Source organism: Papio anubis, chromosome 8, assembly GCF_008728515.1.
Source record: "Papio anubis isolate 15944 chromosome 8, Panubis1.0, whole genome shotgun sequence".
NCBI lineage: Eukaryota > Metazoa > Chordata > Mammalia > Primates > Cercopithecidae > Papio > Papio anubis.
In genome coordinates, this window is record NC_044983.1 from 29,104,871 (window position 1) to 29,127,886 (window position 23,016).

A 23,016-nucleotide genomic window follows, 5' to 3' on the forward strand; every position below is an offset into this window, starting at 1 on the left:
GTATCAACAAAATTTTCAAGAAGATACGTATTTCCACTGACCATAGTTAGAAAGTAAGAGAAGTATTGATATTCAGAGGTATTACTATACTGTGATGATAAATTAGGTTGAAAAATCATCTTAGAAACAAATTCAGGATTACTTATCCAAGATTTATGAACATTATCATCATCCCTGGTCTAAAATAACAGCGGCTAACATTTCTTAAATGCTGCTAGTGTAACCAGTACAAAGTCTTAAACTTTACATGCATCTTCTCATTTCATTCTCAACCTCCCAAGTTTTTATAGTTTATTTTGTTGCTATCGACATTTTTAAGACGAGGAAAATAGGTTCAGAAAGTTAAATCTTGCCAAAGTAGGAAAATGACAAAGGAGTTGGAATTATATACGCCAATTCTTGTCTGTCAGGTTCCAGAGCTCACATTTTTGTTAATTGTGTTATGGAGGGAAGAACATGCATTTTCTAAACAAAATACCTTGTCTACATCTATGTATCTCTACACATCTATAGACACAAACACACACACATATGCACAAACATAGTCAATTATTAGGGACATTCTCCCATTCTTCAGGGATTTAGGTAACAGCTGGGAGAAACAAGCTAATATTTGATTACAGGATCTTATCTTAGGTAAAGAAAATTACGAATCAACCTCAGAAAAGACTATAATCTGAAGTATAGAAAGCCCCAATTCTACTACTTCCACTACAAGACCCATTTAAACATATAAAATATATATCCCTTCCCTAAAATTGGCAGATTAGATATTCTATATGGCTTGCTCAGGAGTAGTGGCAGCAGAAATTGCCACACCAGGTGGTACAATAGAGTGGTTCAGACACTAGGGTCCAAATGATTATCTGCAATGGAGAATCTACAGAACCTAGCAAAGGAATGTATATACCACAAAAGGCAAATTGTTCTTGAGAACCACAAGGTTCCAAGATTTATTTCCTGGAATACCAGTTACAGAATTTGTTTAAAGTATACCATGCACATAAGTATTAATAAGTATATTAATACTTACTTTCAAGAATGACTCATCATTAACAGTAGGCAGGACCACAAAAGCAAGACTGACTGATTACATAATGATCATTTCTATTTTTTGGAAATGTCAGCCTTAACTCTTGGCTCCACAAATTGGCATTTCCTGCTCTTGATTTCAACTTGACATCAGTCAATTCTGTGAACCACTAAGATTACTGTCTAAGATTCTTACACTACACATAAAAGTAACATTTGAAGGTACACCAGAATAAATTAAAGATGTATAATGTAAACCCTACAGCAGGGTTTTTCCACAGTGGCACCAGGGTATTTTGGGCCAAATTCTTTTTTTTTTTTTTTTTTCTAACCTGGTCATCTCCCTGACTACCATTATATCATCATAAGGGTTTCAGTGGAATGAAACAAATGTAACAATAAAAATCTGATCCAGGGCCACAAAATCCTCTGTAAATTGAAGTAGAAAATATTCCCTGGAGTTTTGTATTGATAATTATACTACTAATACTTTTTATTTTTCAGTGTGTCTTCAGAATTATATTTGGAAAAAAAAGGGCCTGAATATGTTAGTAAAAAAAATGACCTATAGAAAAGTTAGTTTTTGATCTATTTCTGCCTCTAAAAATTTCATAAAAGGTTGGCTTTCCAAATTTATTCAGAAATGATCTAAATCACGACTTTAAATGACAGAAACTCTGAGTCTCAAGACTTCCATTTCAGAAACAATAGGTAAAATGAGCCTAAAGACTCTTTTCTGTGCACAGTAACATGTAATTGAAACTGTGTCCCCAAGAAATAAAGAAACCATTGACTAGTAGAAATTCTTAAGCTTGCAGGATGGCATATAAGAAAACTTACTGAAATACTCAAATTCCCTCCGCTTGTAACAATACTGGCTGAAATCATTTGGAACCAATATGGCCAAACGAAGTTTATACAGAATGAGCTTGCTGACATCACAGCCTGAATTTCCACTGTGTGTTTTATACTAACTCTCCCCACATTTGCACATGGTACCCATAAGGAGGCATAAAGAGACAACTGTGCATGCCCAAGGACTTTCTACACCTCCCTTTCCTTCCACCAATCACCTAAAGATCCTAGAATCCACCCCCAAACCATTTCTAATAAAATTACTGCTTTGAAGCTAGCATGGGGAGACAGATTTGGGCTTGACCTCCTGTCTCCTTGTGAGTCTACCTGCAATAATAGCTTTTCTTTTCTCAAAAACCCAGTATCCCAGTACTGACTTCTAGTGCATCAGGCAGGGAGCTTCACCTGCTTGATAAATAACTGGGTAAGAATCTGAAGAACTAGCAAATACAAAGTTCTCTTTTACCAAAAGACATTAATAAGCATCAGAATCTGTGCTAATATTCATATTACCTTAAATTTTAAAAATATATAAAATAATTTTCTAGAAATGTTTCCCCATGTTTTTCTGCAGCAATACTAATGAGGGATAGATGTCAAAGTCTGTCACCTCTGAACCCTGCATGTACTTTAAGCTCTGGGGTAGAAAGCTCAAAATCAACACAACACTCAAGTCTTAGAATTTGTAGTTACACTCTTGCTTGTGGGTTTTTAATTTTGGTCATTACTTTTTAACTGATATTTTATTAAATATTAAGTAAATAAACATAAAAGACAGATGAGAAAACTCAAATGATAGAGAAGCTGAGTGGATGAAATAGAATTGGAATCTTGTATATCTTTCTGTAGACCAGGAACTCTTAATTTACTCTGTGCTAACATGCTGTCTCATTTAAGCCAACTACAACAAAGTATAAGTGCTTTGGATGGAATGCCTATGTCATAGTTAATTACATCATTTAGAATAGGTTCCAAGACAACCTACATATAGTAGGTAATTTTTTGTTCAGTAAATGAAACTCTGGGAAGTATTTTATCTCTAAGTTTAAGTGGAAACACAAGTTCATACAAGGTATTTAGCTATGGGGTGGCGGTTGCCTAAAGTAGAGATTAAAAGTATTCAAGTAAGTTTTTTTTTTTAATAATAAAGAAAATAAAATTATTTCTTTGGAGATCTTTAAAGAGAACTTAATAATTTTCAAATCCATCAGATTGCCAGTGATAAGAACTCAGTATCCAGCTGGCCCAAAGTACAATATAAGAACCAAAACGCTGACAGCTAAGAGAAATTGGGATTCCACAATATTTAAGAAATGTGCTAATGCCACCCAACTCCAGATATAAGACTTCGTTTCCTTTGCTGCTATGACAAATTCTCACAAACTTAATAGATTAAAAAGCATAAATTTATTATTTTAGTTACATAGAGAAGTCAGACATGACTCTCACTGGGCTAAAATCAAGGTGTCATCTGTCTGGATTGTGTTCCTTTCTGAGGTTCTAGGGGAGGATCTCTTTCCAAGCTGGCAGAATTGAATTACCAGCAGTTGTAGGACTGAGGTCTCCATTTCCTTGCTGGCTGTTAGCTAAGGACATTTCCCAGCTTCTAGAAGTTATCCACAATCCTTGGCTCATAATCTCCTTTTTTCATCTTCAAAGCCAGAAAAGGCAAGCTGAGTCTCCCTCATATCTCTTTTTTCTTTCATTTCTGCTCTCTGATCCATTCTTCTGCCTCCCTCTTCTGTTATTAAAAGCTCCTGTGATTAAACTGGGCCCACTAAGATCACCTCGGATACTCACCCATCTCCAGGTCTGTAACCTCAATCACACCTGCAAAGTCCTTTCTGCCATGTAAGGATGTAAGGTGATATATTCACAGTTTCTGGGGATTAGGATGTGGACATCTTTGGGGGAGTATTATGCTGCTCACCACAGGCAGATTCTGAACTTGGCCCCTCAGTGATATGAGGAACTTGTTTTTCCCCACAACTCTCCCTCTGCTGTGCAGAGCTTTATCTTTATCCATATCCAGCTCCCATCATGGTCGCAAGAAGGAAGCTGGTAGCAACTAGGCTTCCTTGCTCACAGCCACCAGAAGAGGATTTCCAAGCAAGTCTTATCCTATGTTTATTTAAATATAATGACTATTGCCGGGCGCAGGGGCTCACGCCTGTAATCCCAGCACTTTGGAAGGCTGAGGTGGGGGGATCACGAGGTCAGGAGATCAAGATCATCTTGATCTTGATCTTCATCAAGACGGTGAAACCCTGTTTCCACTAAAAATACCAAAAGTTGGGCCGGGCGCGGTGGCTCAAGCCTGTAATCCCAGCACTTTGGGAGGCTGAGGCGGGTGGATCACGAGGTCAGGAGATCGAGACCATCCTGGCTAACATAGTGAAACCCCGTCTCTACTAAAAATACAAAAAACTAGCCGGGCGAGGTGGCGGGCGCCTGTAGTCCCAGCTACTCGGAGGCTGAGGCAGGAGAATGGCGTGAACCTGGGAGGTGGAGCTTGCAGTGAGCCGAGATCGCGCCACTGTACTCCAGCCTGGGTGACACAGCGCGAGACTCCGTCTCAAAAAAAAAAAAAAAAAAAAAAGAAAAGAAAAAAAAATGACTAGGCATGTACATCAATAAACTCACAAAGCAAGGGGAACTGGACAAAAAATGGTTAGGCTAATTATAAAAGATGATCTACAATTGTTAGGAAAACTGCAGTCTACTCATTTGGCTACCCTTTTTCCTACATACCCTACTTCTAACACATATACTTTCAAAAGTGCTCATTTACACAAAGTACTTTCAATCTACCTCACAAGGAGGGAACAACCCAAAGTCTCACTGAATTACTACATCCAACTCCAGATCCATGATGATCACATGGATGAAATGCCTTCGTTTCCAACAGATCTGGATATAGACCTAAATAATCAAAATTCATTTAGGTGACATATGGCTAAGTTTAAATTATCTAAACCCAAAATACAATGGTGGAGGAAAAAAAAAACTGAATTCTAAAAAGTAAAGAATGCTAACAATTGTCAGTATTAACTTGTCCTTGGCATATATATCCTTCTGTAAAGCAGCAGCTGGGATTCCTTGCTCTCAAAATTCCAAAGGCTAGTAACCATAGCAGGAGATCTTGTTCAGACAATGGTTGAGACTAAGAATGTCTGTCTCTTGGTAACAAGTCTCTGGGACCTCTCCATCATCCAAGGCCCACAATCTATAATGAACTTCATGTACTGAATTTCAATTTGAAACCATCAATTTCTACCCCCAGATTGCATTTAAAATACAGTCATGTGCCATAATAGACATTTTTGTTAATGGCAAACCAAAAATACAATGGTGGTCCCATAAGATTATAATGGAGCTGAAAAATTCCTATTGCCTAGTGATATCTTAGTCTCATAATGTCATAGCGTAACGCATTACTTTCATGTCTGTGGTGATGGTTGTGCACTGCCAGTCCTATAAAAGTATAGCATGTATGATTATGTACAATACACAATACTTGATAATAATAAGTGACTATGTTGTTGGTTTATGTATTTAGTATACTATACTTTTTATTATTATTTTAGAGTATATTATCTCTTCTTATTAAAACAAATTAATCGTAAGACAGCCTCAGGCTGGTCCTTCAGGAAGTATTCCTGAAGAAGGCATTGTTATCACAGAAGATGACAGCTCCATGCATGTTACTGCACCTGAAGACCTTCCAGTGGGACAGATGCGGAGGTGGAAGTCAATGATATTGATGATCCTGATCCTGTGTAGGTTTAAGCTCATGTGTGTGTTTGTGTCTTAAGTTTTTTAATAAAGAGTTCTAAAAGTTAAAAAAAATAAAAAAATAGAAAAACGTGTATAGAATAAGGATAAAAATATTTTGTACAGTTGCACAATGTATTTGTGTTTTAAGCTAAATGTTATTTAAAAAAGGGTAAAAAAGGGTCAAAAAGTTAAACTTTTAAAGTTTATAAAGTAAAAATATTACAGTAAGCTAAGGTTTATTATTGAGAAAATCAAAAAAATACATTTAGTGTAGCCTAAGTGTACAGTGTTTATAATGTCTACAGCAGTAACAGGCTATACCATACAGTTCAGGTGTATAAGTAGGCTACACCATCTAGGTTTGTGTAAGTCCACTCTATGATGTTCACACAATGACAAAATTGCCCAATGATGCATTTCTCACAACATATTCCTGTCATTAAGCAACGTGTATCTTTACTGTATAAACTTGAGGTAGTTCCACTTACTAGGCAGAAAATACTCAAAAGGAGGTATTTTCTCCAAATAGGAGAAAGGAGGTATTTGGGAAAGAGTTCAGGCAACAGATTTGTGCTTTACCACATCCTTATCCCCTGTTAAATCTCATTTCTTTTAAACCCATATTCACCCTAACTTTGGAAAGGATTAATTCTCTACTTCAAGCTAATCTTGCAAAGCTGAACTGTGAAACTAGGCCACAAACAGAGTGACTCTTTTTTATTGAATCTGAATTTTCTATGATTGAAAAAATGATCTTTCTTGGGTCTAAACGGGAAATGGTGAAGGCACTCTAATATGCTGAGTTTTCAGTAGAAGTTTTCTCAAAAACTACAGCCTCATGAAACACAGGTTCTGTGCCCCAAGGTACAGATTATCACCAACTTCCCATTTGGGAATTCTGCAGTGGGGAGGAGAGGGGGATCTTCAATGCCCTCTTCCCTTGAACTAAATCCATATTTTAGAATGTCTTTCCTACAAGTACCCCTTTCCCAGTACCAAATTCAGTTCCAGTTGGGTTATTGTTGACTTCAAGTACAGAAACCCGTTCAAATTGGCTTGTGTTGCCAGACTCAGTTTTGCACTTTGAACACAAAACAAGATAAAACTCAAAATATACTAGGAGAATGAGACACAAATCAATATATTGTAGTAAGTACCATAAAATGAGTATAAATAACTATGGGAAACAAACGAGTTTTTGTCTAATTGGGCAAACAGCCAGGAAAACAATAAATCCTATACACGTTGGTCATTTACAATGTTCTAACATGTCCTATCTATCACTGGGTACTTGTTCTAACTTTTCCGTAACACTAACAGGGAGAAATAACTGGTTTGAAAGGACAAAAATTTTAATGTCCAAAATAAGCAAAACCAAAGAACAGTGTCAGGAATTCATTTTGGATCAAACTGTTTTTCAACTTGGAAGTCACTGGATATACCTAGCCCTTTTTACCCACAAAGCTGTGTTTTTTGGAGGAAAGGCAACATGCCACAACAACCTTTTTTTTTTTTTTTTTGAGATGGAGTTTCACTCTTGTTGCCCAGGCTGGAGTGCAATAGCGCGATCTTGGCTCACCACAACCTCCGCCTCCCAGGTTCAAGCGATTCTCCTGCCTCGGCCTCCCTAGTAGCTGGGATTACAGATGCCCGCCACCACGCCCGGCTAATTTTTTGTACTTTTAGTAGAGATGGGGTTTCTCCATGTTGGTCAGGCTGGTCTCGAACTCCCGACCTCAGGTGATCCGGCCGCCTCAGCCTCCCAAAGTGCTGGGATTATAGGCATGAGCCACCACGCCCGGCTAACAAATTCTATCATTCCCATTAATTGCAAATCTCCAAACTGACACCAAGTGTGGCAGCATGTTTGAGTCAAGAGGAATCAATTCTAAAATAAACAAGTTGAAACATTCCAAAACGAGTTCCACATGTAGGTCTATCAAGCTCTAGTTAGGTTTTAAGTTAAACAGTGAGAAATGGCAACGGAGACAAGTTACAAGAAAATAAAGAAACGCTAAATTGTGCTCAAACAAAATCTATACCTATAAATAAAAAATGCTTACAACGAAAACTTTGCATATGATTTTATTCTTATGAAAATGACAATAATATGCTTTCCAAAGAAGCTGGAGAAGTACTTTAAAAAACTGTGGGAGAAATAGCACCAACATAGAAAGGACAGTTCTAGTGGAATAGCTGGAAACAGTCGGCTACAATCCTCCCAAATTAAAACAAAACATCAACCCAGTCTTTTAAGGGCTGGGTTTAAGAGTAAAAAGGAGTTACTTTTTGATTACTTCGACTGCTGTTTTACATTATCTAGGAGGTGTGAGGGATCTACAAACTGGCTGCTTAATAAAGGTGCTGATGCATGTTTCTGAAAAATTTATCAAGGTTAGAAAATTGGAAGGGGGTGTCTGAAATCTCACTACATTAATACATAAAACTAATCAAATCTCACACTTACCTTTCAATGTTACAAAAGACTATGAAAATGTAACAAAAAATAATCTGTTTTCTTAGTAACAACTTACTAAATCTCAAATGGTAGAAATAAATTAGCATAAAACTCCATAGTAAGAAACACAACAAAATCTCAAACACGTTTAGATCATAGTAACTTACCTCTTAGTAGTAAAATTTTTTTCCAGCTCCTCATTGTGAACCAGTTTTGTATCCCCAAACTGCCATAACGACTGCAGATCACAGCTTACATCAAGTCTGCACTGGTTAAGAGTATCATGTATAAAACTATACTCTCTACTATTGGTGTAACAAGGTGACAAGTAAACTAAAGGTAGAAAAAGAGAAAGCAGTTGTTTGCATTTAAAATGACATTACTGGACATCTGTACAATGACAACTGTATCTCTAAGACACAAAATAACCAAGTACTGAATTTTCATTAACAACGTAAGGCAACAATTGATATTTAAGGTTCTACAACAGTAATATAGACCTCCTATACTTTATATAAATGAAAATATGAACCATGATTTTCTCCACATACTTAAGAGTTCTTAAAAGTTGACACATAAAAATATGACAGTTCCAGAATATTCAACTTAGGATGTTGCAACTCTGACTCTACAATGCACATCATTATACAAACCTGGCAGCTACTGTTAGTGCATGAATGTTTGACAAGTAATGATAAGGCAAACTACACATTAGAAAACGACTGGGTTATTTTGATTTGCTAAAGTACAAGAACATGTGTGTAAGATGTTGCCTGATATAGTGGCATGTGAAAGAGGAAACAGACTTTCTTAGGACAATGAGCGTCTCCAGCATTGTTGTAAATAGATGCATAAAAGGATAAAATCCTAATTCTATGGAAGTGAACTCAGAGGAAAGCAGGGAGCAAATACAACTGACTCTTGTCATTTGTGGTAGTTATATTCTACAAAGTTCCCATCAACACTGAGTCACAAACATTGTGTCACAAACTACTGTTCTTGGGGGAAAGGAAAGGGTTAACTTACTGTGGGCATCTGGTCAACTTTTTTCTCCCCCTCTTAGAGACAGGATCTTGCTCTTAGCCCAGGCTGGAGTGTAGTGGTATGATCATTTCTCACTGTAACCTCTAACTCCTGGGCTCCAGCGACCCTCCCGCCTTGGTTTCCTGCGTAGCTGGGACTACAGCAGGCACAGGCCCAACATGCCCAGCTAGTTTTTCTTTTATTTTTTGTAGAGATGGGGTCGCTATGTTGTCCAAGCTGGTCTCAAATTCCTGGGCTCAAGCGATCCTCTTCAACCTTGGCCTCCCAAAGTGCTGGGATTACAGGCAAGAGTCACTGTGCTGATCCTGGTCAAATTTTTGACCACCAAAATGCCATTTGCATTATGTAGATTCTGCCAACATCTTTATAAAACAAACCAATCTCATCAGTTTTGAAAACTTGTTCTTCCATTTTCCGATGTGACATTTAGCTGGTTATTTTAAAACATTCTTCCTTAACATCCTGATCTGCAGAACCCATCTGCCTGCAAGCTCAACATTTTTCATGTTGCATCTATCACCTTTTGAAATGTTTGAGTCAAATAGCACTAGCCAAGAAGAGTTTAACTTTTCCCTGACTCTGGGTAATGTGACCTAAGTTCCTCTGGCTTTTAGCTTCGCAACAATGCTGCCCACTATGCTTTTTTTTATTAGCCATAATGAAATCTCATTAATCTATAAATTTAGCTGCTTTTCTATCTTTCCCAGAGTTTCATCAGGCACTATAGATGTTACCTTAGCACTTTTTGGTGAGGCCTGATGTACAGGCCTGAGTGAGGCTTACCTAAAATGTGTTTCTCTGTAAGGCATATCATAACCTTCTTGACCTTAGGAACACTAGACCACACTTCAGCATTACACTTGGAGACCATTTAAAGTAGTGAAATCACCAACAAAGATGTTAACAATTGATATGGTTTGGCTGTGTCCCTACCCAGATCTCATTTTATAGTTCCCAAAGCCCAGTGGGAGGTAACTGAATCATGGGGGTAGTTACCTCCATGCTGTTCTTGAGATAGTGAGTTCTCATGAGATCTGCTGGTTTTATAAGGGGCCTTGCCCTTCTTGCTCAGCTCTTCTTTCTCCTGACTCCATGTGAAGAAGGACATGCTTGCTTCCCCTTCTGCCATGATTGTAAGTTTCCTAAGGCCTCCCCAGCCATGGGCAACTGTGAGCCAATTAAATCTCTCTCTTTTATTTAAAAAAAAAAAAAAAATAGGACTAATACAACAATGTAGCACCATCACTAGGAAAAGACCACTTATTGCAGTATGAGAGCTGAAACAACAAGGCAAAGCATGGCCTCATTTGACCTTAGATGAGAATGCATGCATTGGGTGACTCAAATTCTTGACCCCAACGTGCATGTCTGTGAAAGCATTGCTGAGTATCAAGTTCGGACAAAAAAGCACTGCTGACTGTTGATTGTGAATTTCAACAAGTAGGAAATTCACAAACATGGAATCCTCAAATAATGAAGACTCACTATAGAGAAGGTTTAAGGCAATTTCCATATAAATGAACCTAATTAACAATTCGCCCCTTAAATTTACCTTATCAATCAACAGAAGTTAACATAATGACAAAACCAATATAAAATACTATAACCAGCTGATTTCAGTAACAACTCATTCCTCATTCCCATTTTTAATTCTATTGACCCCCAAAATGATTTTCATTTTAATATTTGTAATAATCACTACAAATTTTAATAGTTTTGTAATATATGATGTACAAATTTTGATAGTTTCATCACATATGATGATTTTGTGGATGTGTAACTTTTTATTTTGAAATGAATATAGATTCACAGGAAGTTGCAGAAACAGTATACAGAGGTCTTGTGTACCCTTAACCCAGTTTCCTCCAGTGGAAACATGCAACTATAATCGAATATCAAAACAAGGAAAATGACACTGGTACAAGCCACAGACCTTATTAAGACTGTACCAACCAGTTTTACATCCACTTGTGTGTGTAGTTCTATGCAATTTTATCACATGTAGATTTGTGTAACAATCACTCTAAGATACAGAACTGCTCTACCACCAGAGACATCCCTGTGTCACTCCTTTACATATTTTTTCATGCTGAAACTCTCGCACACTCCCATTCTCCTACCCTGTCCCTAAATCTTGAAAATTATTAATCTCTTCTCCGTATGCATACTTTTGTCATTTCTAGAATGTTTGTAAATGAAATTTTGTAGTATGAGACCTGTAGAGATTGCTTTTTTTTTTTTTTGCTTAGCATACTGCCTCTGAGGTTCAGCCAAGTTGTTGTATGAATAGATTGTTTCTTTTTATTGCTAAGTAGTATACCATCATATGAATGTGCCATCGTTTGTTTAACCACTTACTCATTAGAAATTTGGGTGGTTGTCAGTTTCTGGTTATCACAAATTAAGCTGCTGTGTACATTCATGTATAGGTTTTTGTGTGAACATCATTTTTTGTTTGCCAGGGAAAAATGCCCAAGAGAAGGATGGCTGGATCATATGGAAGCTGCATGCTTATTTATTTTTGAGACGGAGTTTCACTCTTGTTGCCCAGGCTGGAGTGCAAGGGCGCGATCTCGGCTCACCACAACCTCTGCCTCCAGGGTTCAAGCGATTCTCCTGCCTCAGCCCATGAGTAGGTAGGATTACAGGCATGCGCCACTGTGCCTGGCTAATTTTTGTATTTTTTTAGTCGAGATGGGGTTTCTCCATGTTGATCAGGCTAGTCTTGAACTCTCGACCTCAGTTGATCCACCTGCCTCGGCCTCCCAAAGTGCTGGGAATACAGGCGTGAGCTACTGTGCCTGGCCTGCATGCTTACTTATTTTTTTAAAGATTGGGTCTTGCTATATTGCTCAGGATGGCCTTGAACTCCTGGGCTCAAGCAATCCTCCTGCCTTGGCTTCCTGAGTAGCTGGAACTACAAGCACATGCCACTGTGCATGGCTGCATGTTCAGTTTTTAAAGATGATGCCAAATTGTTTTCCGGAGCGGCTGTGCTATCTTACACTCCCTAATGGCAATACATGAGTGAGTTGGTGTCTCCCATCCTCACCAGCATTTGGCACTGTTATTGTTTTCTTTTTCAGCTGTTCTAACAAGTGTATAGTTACATCTCATTGTGGTTTTCATATGCATTTCTTTAATGGCTATGATTAGCCATTAAACATCTTTTGATAAGCCCATTCATGATGTCATTATGTTGAGTCTTTTAATCCATGAACACACTACATCTTTCCATTTATTTAGGTTTCTTTTAAAAACATCACTGTTTTATAGTTTGCAGCATAGAAACCTTACACATTTTGTTATATTTGTACCTAAGTATTTCATTTTAAAGTTATTATATTTTATTTTGAGATAGAGTCTTGCTCTGTCACCCAGGCTGGAATGCAGTGGTGTGAGCTCAGCTCATTGCAACCTCCGCCTCCTGGGTTCAAAGGATTCTCATGCCTCAGCCTCCCAAGTAGCTGGGATTATCAGCACCCGCCACCACGCCTGGCTAATTTTTTTCTATTTTTAGTAGAGACGGGGTTTTGCCATGTTGGCCAGGCTGGTCTCAAACTCCTGACCTCAGGTGATTCACCTCCCTCGGCCTCCCAAAGTGCTGGGATTACAGGTGCAAGCCACCATGCCCGGCTGCCTAAAGTTATTTTAAATGGTATTTTAAAAATTGTTTATTTCCATGTGTTCTTTGCTAGTATTTAAAAATATAGTTGATTCATGAACAATATGGGTTTGAACAGTGTGGGACAACTTATACTTGGATTTTCTTCCACCTCTGCTACTCCTTAAGACTGCATGACCAACCCCTCCTCTTCCTTAGCCTACTCAATGAGATGATGATGAAGAAGACCTTTATGGTGATCCACTTACATTTAAGCAATAGTAAACATATTTTCTCTTCCTTATGATTTTCTTAGTAACATTTTCTCTACTGTACTTATTGTAAAAATACAGTAGTATATAATACAGATATAAAATTATGTGTTAATCGACTTCATGTTATCAGTAAGGCTTTCAGTCAACAGTAGGCTATTTGTATTAAAAGTTAAGTTCTGGGGGAGTGACTCATATGCAGATTTTTCTGCTATGTGTTTTGGGGAGGGGTCGGGGGCCAGATCAGTGCCCCACTGGGTTGTTTAAGAGTCAAATGAACAATGTTTTTTTTCTGTTTTCATCATATCCAGTGACCTTGCTGAACTTACTAGTTCCAAGTTTTCCTTTTTTTTTAAGATTCCTTGGGATTTTCTATGCAGACCATCATGTTCTCTTCAAATAGGGACAATTTTATTTCTTCTTTTCCAATCTAAATACCTACTAATTCCTCTCCTTGGCTTTTGTGCTGGGTACAACTTCCAGTATTATGCTGAATAAGAGTGGCAGAAGAGAACATTCACCTCTAAGTTGTGTGCAATAATTCATTTTAAATATCGGACTTCATTTACTTAAATTTTGTTTAGGATATCTGCATCAATTATCATGGACATTGGTCCATGGGGTATTTTCCATATTATACTGGTCTCATCTTGGAACCATCTTCATATTAATCTCATACTATTATTCTCTCAATTTCTATTTTCTAGAAGAGATTGTATAGAGTTTCTGTTCTTTAAATCTTTAGAATTCTCCAGTGAAACCATCTGGGCCTTAAAATTTCTTTTCTAACCATGAATTACATTTAATTGTTGTAAGACTATTTAAATGATCTATTTAGAACTACATGTGTTCAACAATTTGTACTTTTGATGCAACCTGTGGGCCATAACTCATTTCATTCTTGATAGTGGTAATTTTTTTTTTTTTTTTGACAGACTCTTGCTCTGTCACCCAGGTTGGAGTGAAATGGCGTGATCTCGGCCCACTGCAACCTCCACCTCCCGGGTTCAAGCAATTCTCCTGTCTCAGCCTTCCAAGTAGCTGGGATTACAGGTGCATGCCACCACGACTGGCTAATTTTTTGTATTTTAGTAGAGACGGGGGTTTCACTGTGTTGCCCAGGCTGGTCTTGAACTCCTGAACTCAGGCAATCCACCTGCCTCAGCCTCCCAAAGTGCTAGGATTACAGGCGTGAGCCACCACACCCAGCCTTTCTTTTTCTGGTTTCTTAAAGGTTGGTAGCTTAAGATTATTTATCTGAAACACTCCCTCTTTTCTAAAGTAAACATTTAGTGCTATAAACGTCCTTGTTAGCAATGCTTTAACCATGTCCCTCAAATTTTGGTATGTTGCATTTTCATTTTAGTTATGTATTTATTTCCTCTCCATGACTATTTCCAAATGTATTCTTTTACTTTTTGCAGAGATAACGTCTCACTATGTTTCCTAGGCTGGTCTCAAATTCCTAGACTCAAGGAAGCCCCGTGCCTCCGACTTACTTTCCAAGTGTGTTTGGAGATTTACTTTTCTGTTTGCATGTTGTCAGAGCACATATTCTGTATGATTTCAATTTATTTATTTATTTATGAGACAGAGTCTCCCTCTGTTGCCAAGGCTGGAGTGCAGTGGCACAATCTCAGCTCACTGCAAGCTCCGCCTCCCGGGTTCATGCCATTCTCCTGCTTCAGCCTCCCGAGTAGCTGGGATTACAGGCGGCCGCCACCACGCCCGGCTAATTTTTTGTATTTTTAGTAGAGATGGGGTTTCACCGTGTTAGCCAGGATTGTCTCAATCTCCTGACCTCATAATCTGCCTGCCTCGGCCTCCCAAAGTGCTGGGATTACAGGCATGAGCCACTGTGCCCGGCCTCAATTCCTTTAAATATGTTGGTATGTATCTCATGGCCCAAGATATTGTCTATTTTGATGCATGTTCTACAGGTGCTTGAAAGGTCTATTCTGCTACTGTTAGGTACAATAATCTATAAATGTCAATTAGATCCTGTTGATTGACACTGTTAAAGATTATTCAATATTCTTCCTGATTTTCTGCTTAGTTTTATCAATTGAGAGTCCAAAGTCTCCAACTATAATTCTAAATTTGTCCATTTCTCCTTTCAGTTTTATCAGTTTTGCTTCATATATTCTGAAGGTCTGATGTCTGAAATATACATATTTAAGACTGCTGTACCTACTTGGTGGACTGACCTTTTCATCATTAAGTAACATCCCTCTTTGTTCTAGACAATTTTCTTTCCTCTGAAGTCTACTTATCCACCATTAATATAGTCACTCTTATTATTTGTATGTCCTTTCTTCATATGTCTACATTCTAACAACTTATATCACTACATTTGGAATGAGTTTGCCAAGAGTAGTTGGGTTGTGTTTTTTTAATCCATTCTGTCAACGTGTCTTTTAATTGGTATATTTAGATCATGCATGTTCGATATAAGTAATGATATGTTAGGGCTTAAGCCTATGATTTAATTATGTATTTTCTGTTTTTTCTTCTGTTTGATTTTCTATTTCATTTTTCCTGCCTTCCTGTGGGTTGCCTGAACATTTTTAAAATTTCATTTTCATCTGCCTATATTGTTTAAAACAATTTAATTCTGAGATACTTAGATTCACTTGTAAAAGATAATGCAGAGAGATCTCATACACCATTCATTTAGTTCCTTCTAATAGTAACATCTCACGTTATAATTACCTGAAATACCTCCTCTATATACACCGAGAACCACATCAAAGAATGTTGTAATTTGTGCTACAACTGTCAAACATAACTAGGAAAACTCAAGAGAAGGATGATCTATTATATTTATCCACATGTTTAAGCTTTTTTTCTTCCTTCATTCCTAATGTTCCCAGCTTCCTTCTTTTACTAGCTTCTGTTTGGAGAAATTCTTTCAGCTATTCTTTAAGGGTATGTGTGCTGATGAAAAATTCTTAGCTTTGCTTTATCTGAGAATATCTGTTTTACCTCCATATTTGAAAGATATTTTTGATGGGTACAGAACTCTGGGTTCAAAGTTATTTCTTGCATTTGAAAAATGCGGTGTTACTTTCCCCAGACTCCATGGTTTCTAATAAGACATATTTTGTCAAATAATTTTTCCCCTATAAATAATGTGGTTTCTTTCTAGTTGCTTTCAAGATTTTTTCTCTGTTCTTAGCTTTTAAAGTTTTGTTACGATGTGCATTGGCATGAATTTTTGGGGGGTTGTATGTTTGGGGTTTTTCAGCTTCTTGAATGTATAGGTTTATGCCTTTTGCCAAGTTTGGGAAATTTCTAGCCAATATTTCCTAGAATAATTTTTCAGTCCCACACTCTTTCTCCTCTCCTTCTGGCACTAGGACAAAGATGTTAGATCTTTTGTTATTGTTCCACAAGTCTCTTGGGTTCTGTTTATTTTTCTATTTTCTCTGTGTTGTTCAGGTTAAGTAATTTCTATTCTTAGAAGAACAGAAACAGAAGAGTATCTCTATTCTTCTCTTGAACACACTGAGTAATTTTTTTCCTCACAGACTTTTTTTTTTTTTTTTTTTTTGAGACAGCCTTGCTCTGTCACCCAGGCTGAAGTGCAGTCAGTGGCGCAATCTTGGCTCACTGCAACCTCCACCTCCCTGGTTCAAGCAATTCCCCCGCCTCAGCCTCCTGAATAGTCATCACGCCCGATTATTATTATTATTATTATTTTGTATTTTTAGTAGAGACGGAGTTTCACCATGTTGGCCAGACTGGTCTCGACCTCAAGCAATCCGCCCGCCTCGGTCTCCCAAAGTGCTGGGATTACAGGCATGAGCCCCCACACCCAGACTTCACAGACTTTTTAGAATAGTTTTAGGTTCACAGCAAAATCTGAGAGGAAGGTACAAAGATTTCTCATATACTCTTTGCCCTCTGACATGCACAGCCTCTTCCATTATCAATCAACGTCTTCCCCCAAAGTGGTACATTTTTTTCTTTACAACTGATGAACCTACATTGATACATCATTACCACTCAGAGTCAACAGTTTACATTAGGGTTCACTTTTGGTGTTGTACATTCTATGGGTTTAAAAAATGTCAAAGCAAATATCCACAGTATCATACAGAATATGGTAGTATCATACAGAGTAGTTTCCTTTGTTTTGTTTTTTGAGACAGTCTCATTCTGTCGCCCAGGCTGGAGTGCAGTGGTGCAATCTCGGCTGACTGCAGCCTCGACCTCCTGGACTCAAGTGATCCTCCCATCTCAGTCTCCCAAGTAGCTAGGATTATGCCACCAGGTGTGTGCACCACCATGCCTGGCTAATTTTTGTAGAGATGGGGTTTCACTACACTGCCCAGGCTCATAGTTTCAATGCCCTAAAAGTCCTCTGTGCTCTGCCTTTTCATCCCTCTTCCCTGTCCCAAACCCTAACAACCACTGATCTTTTTACTGTCTGCCTTTTCCAGAATGGAAAACATATGGTATGTAAATTTTTTAGACAGACTGCATTCACTCAGCCAATCTAAAAAGGCGACATGTGCTTTTAAGGTTCTTCCATTTCTTTTCATGACTTGATAGCTCATTTCTTTTTTAGTGCTAAATAATATTCTATTGTCTGGATGTACCACTTTATCTGTTCATCTACAGAAGGACATCTTGGTTGCTTCCAAGTGTTAACTATTATGAGTAAAGCTGCTATAAACACCTGTGTGCAGGTTTCTATGTGAACACAGGCTTTTAACCTATCTGTGTAAATGCCAAGAAGTGTAATTGCTGGAGCATATGGTAACAGTATGTTCAATTTTGTAATAAACCACTGTACTGTCTTCCAAAGTGGTTATTTTGCATTTCCACCAGCAATGGATCAGAGTTTCTGCTGCCCCATACTGTCACCAGTATTTAACGTCATCAGCGTTCTGGATTTGGGCCATTCTAATAGGTGTGTACAGGTATTTCTACTCTAATTTGAATTTTCCTGATGACATATGATGTGAAACATCTCACCATATGCTTACTTGCCAACTGTGTATCTTCTTTGGTGAAGTGTATGCTACAGTCTTTGGCTCGTGTTTATTAATTTTTTGATTTTTTTTTTGAGACAGGGTTTCGCTCTTGTGGTGAGGCTGGAGTGCAGTGGCGTGATCTTGGCTCACTGCAACCTCCGCCTCCTGGGTTCAAGTGATTCTCCTGCCTCAGTCTCCTGAGCAGCTGGAATTACAGGTGCCCACCACATCACCTGGCTAATTTTTGTATTTTTAGTAGAGACGGGGTTTCTCCATGTCGGCCTGGCTGGTCTCAAACTCCTGACCTCAGGTGATCCACTTGCCTCAGCCTCTCAAAATGCTGGGATGAGGCATGAGATAACGTGCCCGGCAGGCTAATTTTTTTTTTTTTTTGGAGACAGAGTCTTGCTCTTTCGCCCAGGCTGGAATGCAGTGGTATGATTTCAGCTCACTGCAAGCTCCACCTCCTGGATTCACGCCATTCTCCTGCCTCAGCTGGCAGGCTCATTTTTAAATTGACTTCTTTGCTTTTTTAAATTGACTTGTTTGCCTTTTTATTGTCAAGAATTTTTAAATATATTTTGGATAGCAATTCCTTATCTGAAATGTGTTTTGCAAATATTTTCTCTTTATTACAATTAAAAATTTCTGTTCTGCAAAAGACACTGTCAAGAGAATAAAGTCTGGCTATTCAGTCCTTTCTTTCACAAACTACATCTTTGGTATTGCAGCTAAAGTCATTGCCAAACCCACCATCATCTAGATACTCTCATATGTTATCTTCTGTAATTTGTATAGTTTTGTGTTTTACATTTAGGTCTGTGGAATATTTTGAATTAATTTTTGTGCAGGATGTTAATGTCTGTGTCTAGATTCCCTTTTCTGCATGTGGGTGTCCAGTTGCTTCAGCAATATTTGTTGAAAAGACTTTGTTCTATTTTCCTGCCTCTTCTTTGTCAAAGATCAGTTTATATTCATGTGGCTCTATTTCTGGGCTCTCTATTCTGTTCCATTGCTTGATTTGTCTGGTTTTTTTTTTTTTGCCAACACCACCCTGCCTTAATTACTGTAGCTTTATAGTATGTCTTGAAGTAAAGTAGTGTCAGTCCTCTGTTGTTTTTCAGTGTTGAGTTGTGTATTCTTAGTCTTTTGCCTCTCCATATAAACTTAATTTTAATGTTTATTTTATTGCAAATTGAAAAGTTGTAATTGTATACATTCAGGAGGTACAATGTGATATTATATGCATATAACACAGGATGATTAAATCAAGCTAACACATCCATTGCCTTGAATATTTATTTTCTGTATTGCCTTGAATACTTAATTTTGAAATACACAATTATTAATCATAGTCAACCCGTTCTGCAAGAGACCTTAAAATTTGTTCCTTCCATATCAGAAACTGTGTGCCATATAAACTTTAGAATCAGTTTGTTGGTATGCACAAAATAACTTGCTGAGATTTTGATTTGGGTGACAATGAATCTGTAAATCAAGTTGGGAAAAACTGGCATATTGATAATACCAACTTTTCCTATTCATAAACGTGAAATCTCTCTATTGGGTTGACTTTTTTCACCAGTTTTGTAGTTTTCCTCATATAGACTTTGTACGTATTTGGTTAGATTTAAACCTAGGTATTTCATTTTTTTGGTGCTAATATAAATGGTATGTTTTAAATTTCAAATTCTACTTGTTCATTGCTGGTATATAAAAAAGCAATATCATATATTAACCTTTATCTTACAACTTCCCCCATAATCGCTTATGAGTTCCAGGAGGGTTTTGATTTTTCAATAGATATGATCAAGTCATCTGCAAGAAAGTACAGTTTTCTTTTTTCTTTCCCAATATGTATACCTTTTATTTCTTTATTTCCTTTTATTGTCCTACTGCATTAGCTAGTACTTCCAGTACAATGTTGAGAAGCAGTGGTGACAGACATCCTTGCCTTGATCTTAGTGTGAAAGCTTTAAATTTTTCACTGTTAAGTTAGCTGAAGGCTTTTTGTAGATTTTTTAAAAATCAAGTTGAGGAAATTCCTCTTTATTCCTAGTTTACTGAGAGCTTTTTAACATGAATGGGTGTTACATTTTGTCAAATGCTTTTTTTTTTTTTTTTAATCTATTGATATGATCATATGATTTTTCCTCTTTAGATGATGGATTACATTAATTGACTTTCAGATGGTGGACCAGCCTTACATACCTGGGATATATTCCAGTTGGTACTGGTGTGAAATTCTTTCTTAAAGACAGTCTTGCCCAGGCTGCAGTGCAGAAGTGTGATTATGGTTTACTGCAGCCTCAACCTTCAGGGATCAAGCAATCCTCCCACCTGAGTTTCCCAAGTAGCTAGGACTACAGGTGTGCACACCAGGCTGATTTAAATTTTTTTTTCGAGAGACAGGGCCTTGCTGTGTTGCACAGGCTGGTCTCAAACTCCTAACCTCAAGTGATCCTCCCACTTTAGCCTCCCAAAGTGCGGATTACAGGCATATGCCCAGCTATAAAATTCTTTACATTATTGAATTTGATTTGCTGATACTTGGCTGAAAAATTCTGCATCTATCTTCATGAGTGATATTTGTCTGTGGTTTTTATTTTTTTTCCAGACAGGGTCTCACTCTGTTGCCCACGTTGGAGTGCAGTGGCACAGGGGCACAATTATGGCTCACTGCAGACTTGACCTCCCAGGCTCAAGTGATCTTCCCACCTCAGCCTCCTGAGTAGCTGGCACCACAGGCACATGTCACCATGCCTGGATAATTCTTGTATTTTTTGTAGAGATGGGATTTTTCCATGTTGCCAAGCTGATGTCAAACTCCTGGGCTCAAACAATTCTCCCACCTTGGCCTTCCAAAGTGCTGGGATTACAGGTATGAGCCACCATGACTGGCAGTGTAGTTTTTTTTTTTTTAATGTCAATTTTATTATTTTTTTTATGTCAATTTTATTTCTCTCTCTCTCTCCCTCTCTTTTTTTTTTTTTTTTAAAGAGACAGGGTCTCACTCTGTCATCCAGAGTGGAGTACAGTGCTGTGATCATAGCTCACTGCAGCCTTGAACTCCTGGGCTTAAGCCATCCTCCTGCTTCAGCTTCCTAAATAATGCTGAACTTAGATGGTAAGTGTAGGCAGCTCTTTAAATTTAACCAACTCTCACCCTATGGATTCAGAGACCATAGCTGAATATCCAGGAGATAACAATTCCTGGCTATTCCTTCTCAGTATTTTCTTTATTAAAAAATGTTTTATTTTACTTTAAGTTCTGGGATATACGTGCAGAATATGCAGGTTTGTTACATAGATATATGTGTGCCATGGTGGTTTGCTGCACCTATTGACCTCTGTCATCTAGGTTTCCTCCCCTTGACTCCCACCCTCCAACAGATCCCGGTGTGTGTTATTTCCCTCCCTGTGTCCATGTGTTCTCATTGTTCAACGTCCACGTATGAGTGAGAACATGTGGTGTTTGGTTTTCTGTTCCTGTACTTGCAGAGGATGATGGCTTCCAGCTTCACCCATGTCTCTGCAAAGGACATGATCTCATTCCTTTTTATGGCCGCACAGTATTCCATGATGTACATATACCACATTTTCTTTATCCAGTCTATATCACTGATGAGCATTTGGGTTGGTTCCATGTCTCTGTTTCTGAAAATATTGCTGCAATAAACATATGTGTGCATGTGTCTTTACGGTAGAATGATTCAGGCTTTGGGTATATACCCAGTAATGGGATTGCTGGGTCAAATAGTATTTCTGGTACTAGATTCTTGAGGAATCGCCACACTGTCTTCCACAATGGTTGAACTAATTTACATTTACATTTCTGCTTGATTCTTGGGATCAAGCGTTCCTCCCACCTCAGCTTCCCAAGTAGCTAGGACTACAGGCATGCACCACACAGGCTGATTTTTATTTTTATTTTTCTAGAGGCAGGGCCTTGCTATGTTGCACAGGCTGGTCTCAAACTCCTAGCCTCAGGGCATGAGCCACAGTGCCCAACGGTGTAAAAACATTCCTATTTATACACAGCCTCACCAGCACCTATCATTTCTTGACTTTTCAATAACTTCCATTCTGACTGGCGTGAGATGGTATCTCACTGTGGTTTTGATTTGCATTTTCTAATGATCAATGATGCTGAGCTTTTCTTGGCTCTGTAGTTTTCTTCTAAGTTCTTTATCTTGTTTTGGTATTAAAATAATGCTCCTCTAAAAGCATGAGTCAGAAAGTATTCCTTCTACTTGTATCTTCTGAAAGAGATTGTAGAGAATTGGTATAACTTCTTCCTTAAATATCTAGTAGCACTCACCAGTGAACCTATCTGGTCCTGGTGTTGTTTTGGAAGGTTATTAGTTATTGATTCAATTTGTTTAATACATAGATTTAGGCCTATTCAGATCATATATTTCTTCTTGTGTAACTTTTTGCAGATACTGTGTTTCAAGGAATTGGTACATTTCATCTAGGTTACCAAATTTATGGGCCTAGAATTGTTCATAGTATCCCTTACCCTTTTAATGTCCATAGGATCTGTAGTGATGTTTTGATTTCTGATATCAGTAATTTGTGCCCCTTTTTTTCTTAGTTATCCTGGCTAGAGGCTTATCAACTTTACTGATCTCTTCAAAGATACAGATTTTCATTTTGTTGATTTTTTTTCTATTAATTTCCTGTTTTTAATTTCATTCATTTCTGCTCTAATTTTTATTATTTATTTTCTTCTGCTTATTTTGGATTTAATTTGTCCTCTTTTTTCTAGTTTCCTAAGGTGTAAACTTAAATTACTGATTTTAGATATTTCTTGTTTTCTAATATATGCATTCAATGCTATAAATTTCTTCCTAAGTACTGCTTTTGCTTCATCCTACAAATTTTGTTTTCCTTTTCATTTAGTTCAAAGTATTTTAACATTTCTCTTGAGATTTTTCCTTTGATGCATTTATTATTTAGAAGTGTGCTGCTTAATCTCAAAGAATTTGG

The 23,016-nt window shown here is 37.7% G+C and overlaps 1 protein-coding gene across 5 annotated transcripts in view; it reads right to left on the reverse strand.

Annotated features, from left to right (window-relative positions):
* TEX15 (testis expressed 15, meiosis and synapsis associated) overlaps positions 1–23,016 on the reverse strand; it is an 88,479-nt gene that overhangs the window by 37,141 nt on the left and 28,322 nt on the right. For 4 of the 5 annotated variants that reach the window (XM_031669464.1, XM_031669466.1, XM_031669465.1 and 1 more), the window contains one exon: positions 8,290–8,455. In XM_031669464.1, coding sequence (XP_031525324.1) covers positions 8,290–8,455 — 166 coding nt within the window. The remainder of the gene's footprint in view (positions 1–8,289; positions 8,456–23,016) is intronic. The other variant, XM_031669467.1, reaches the window with a different exon arrangement.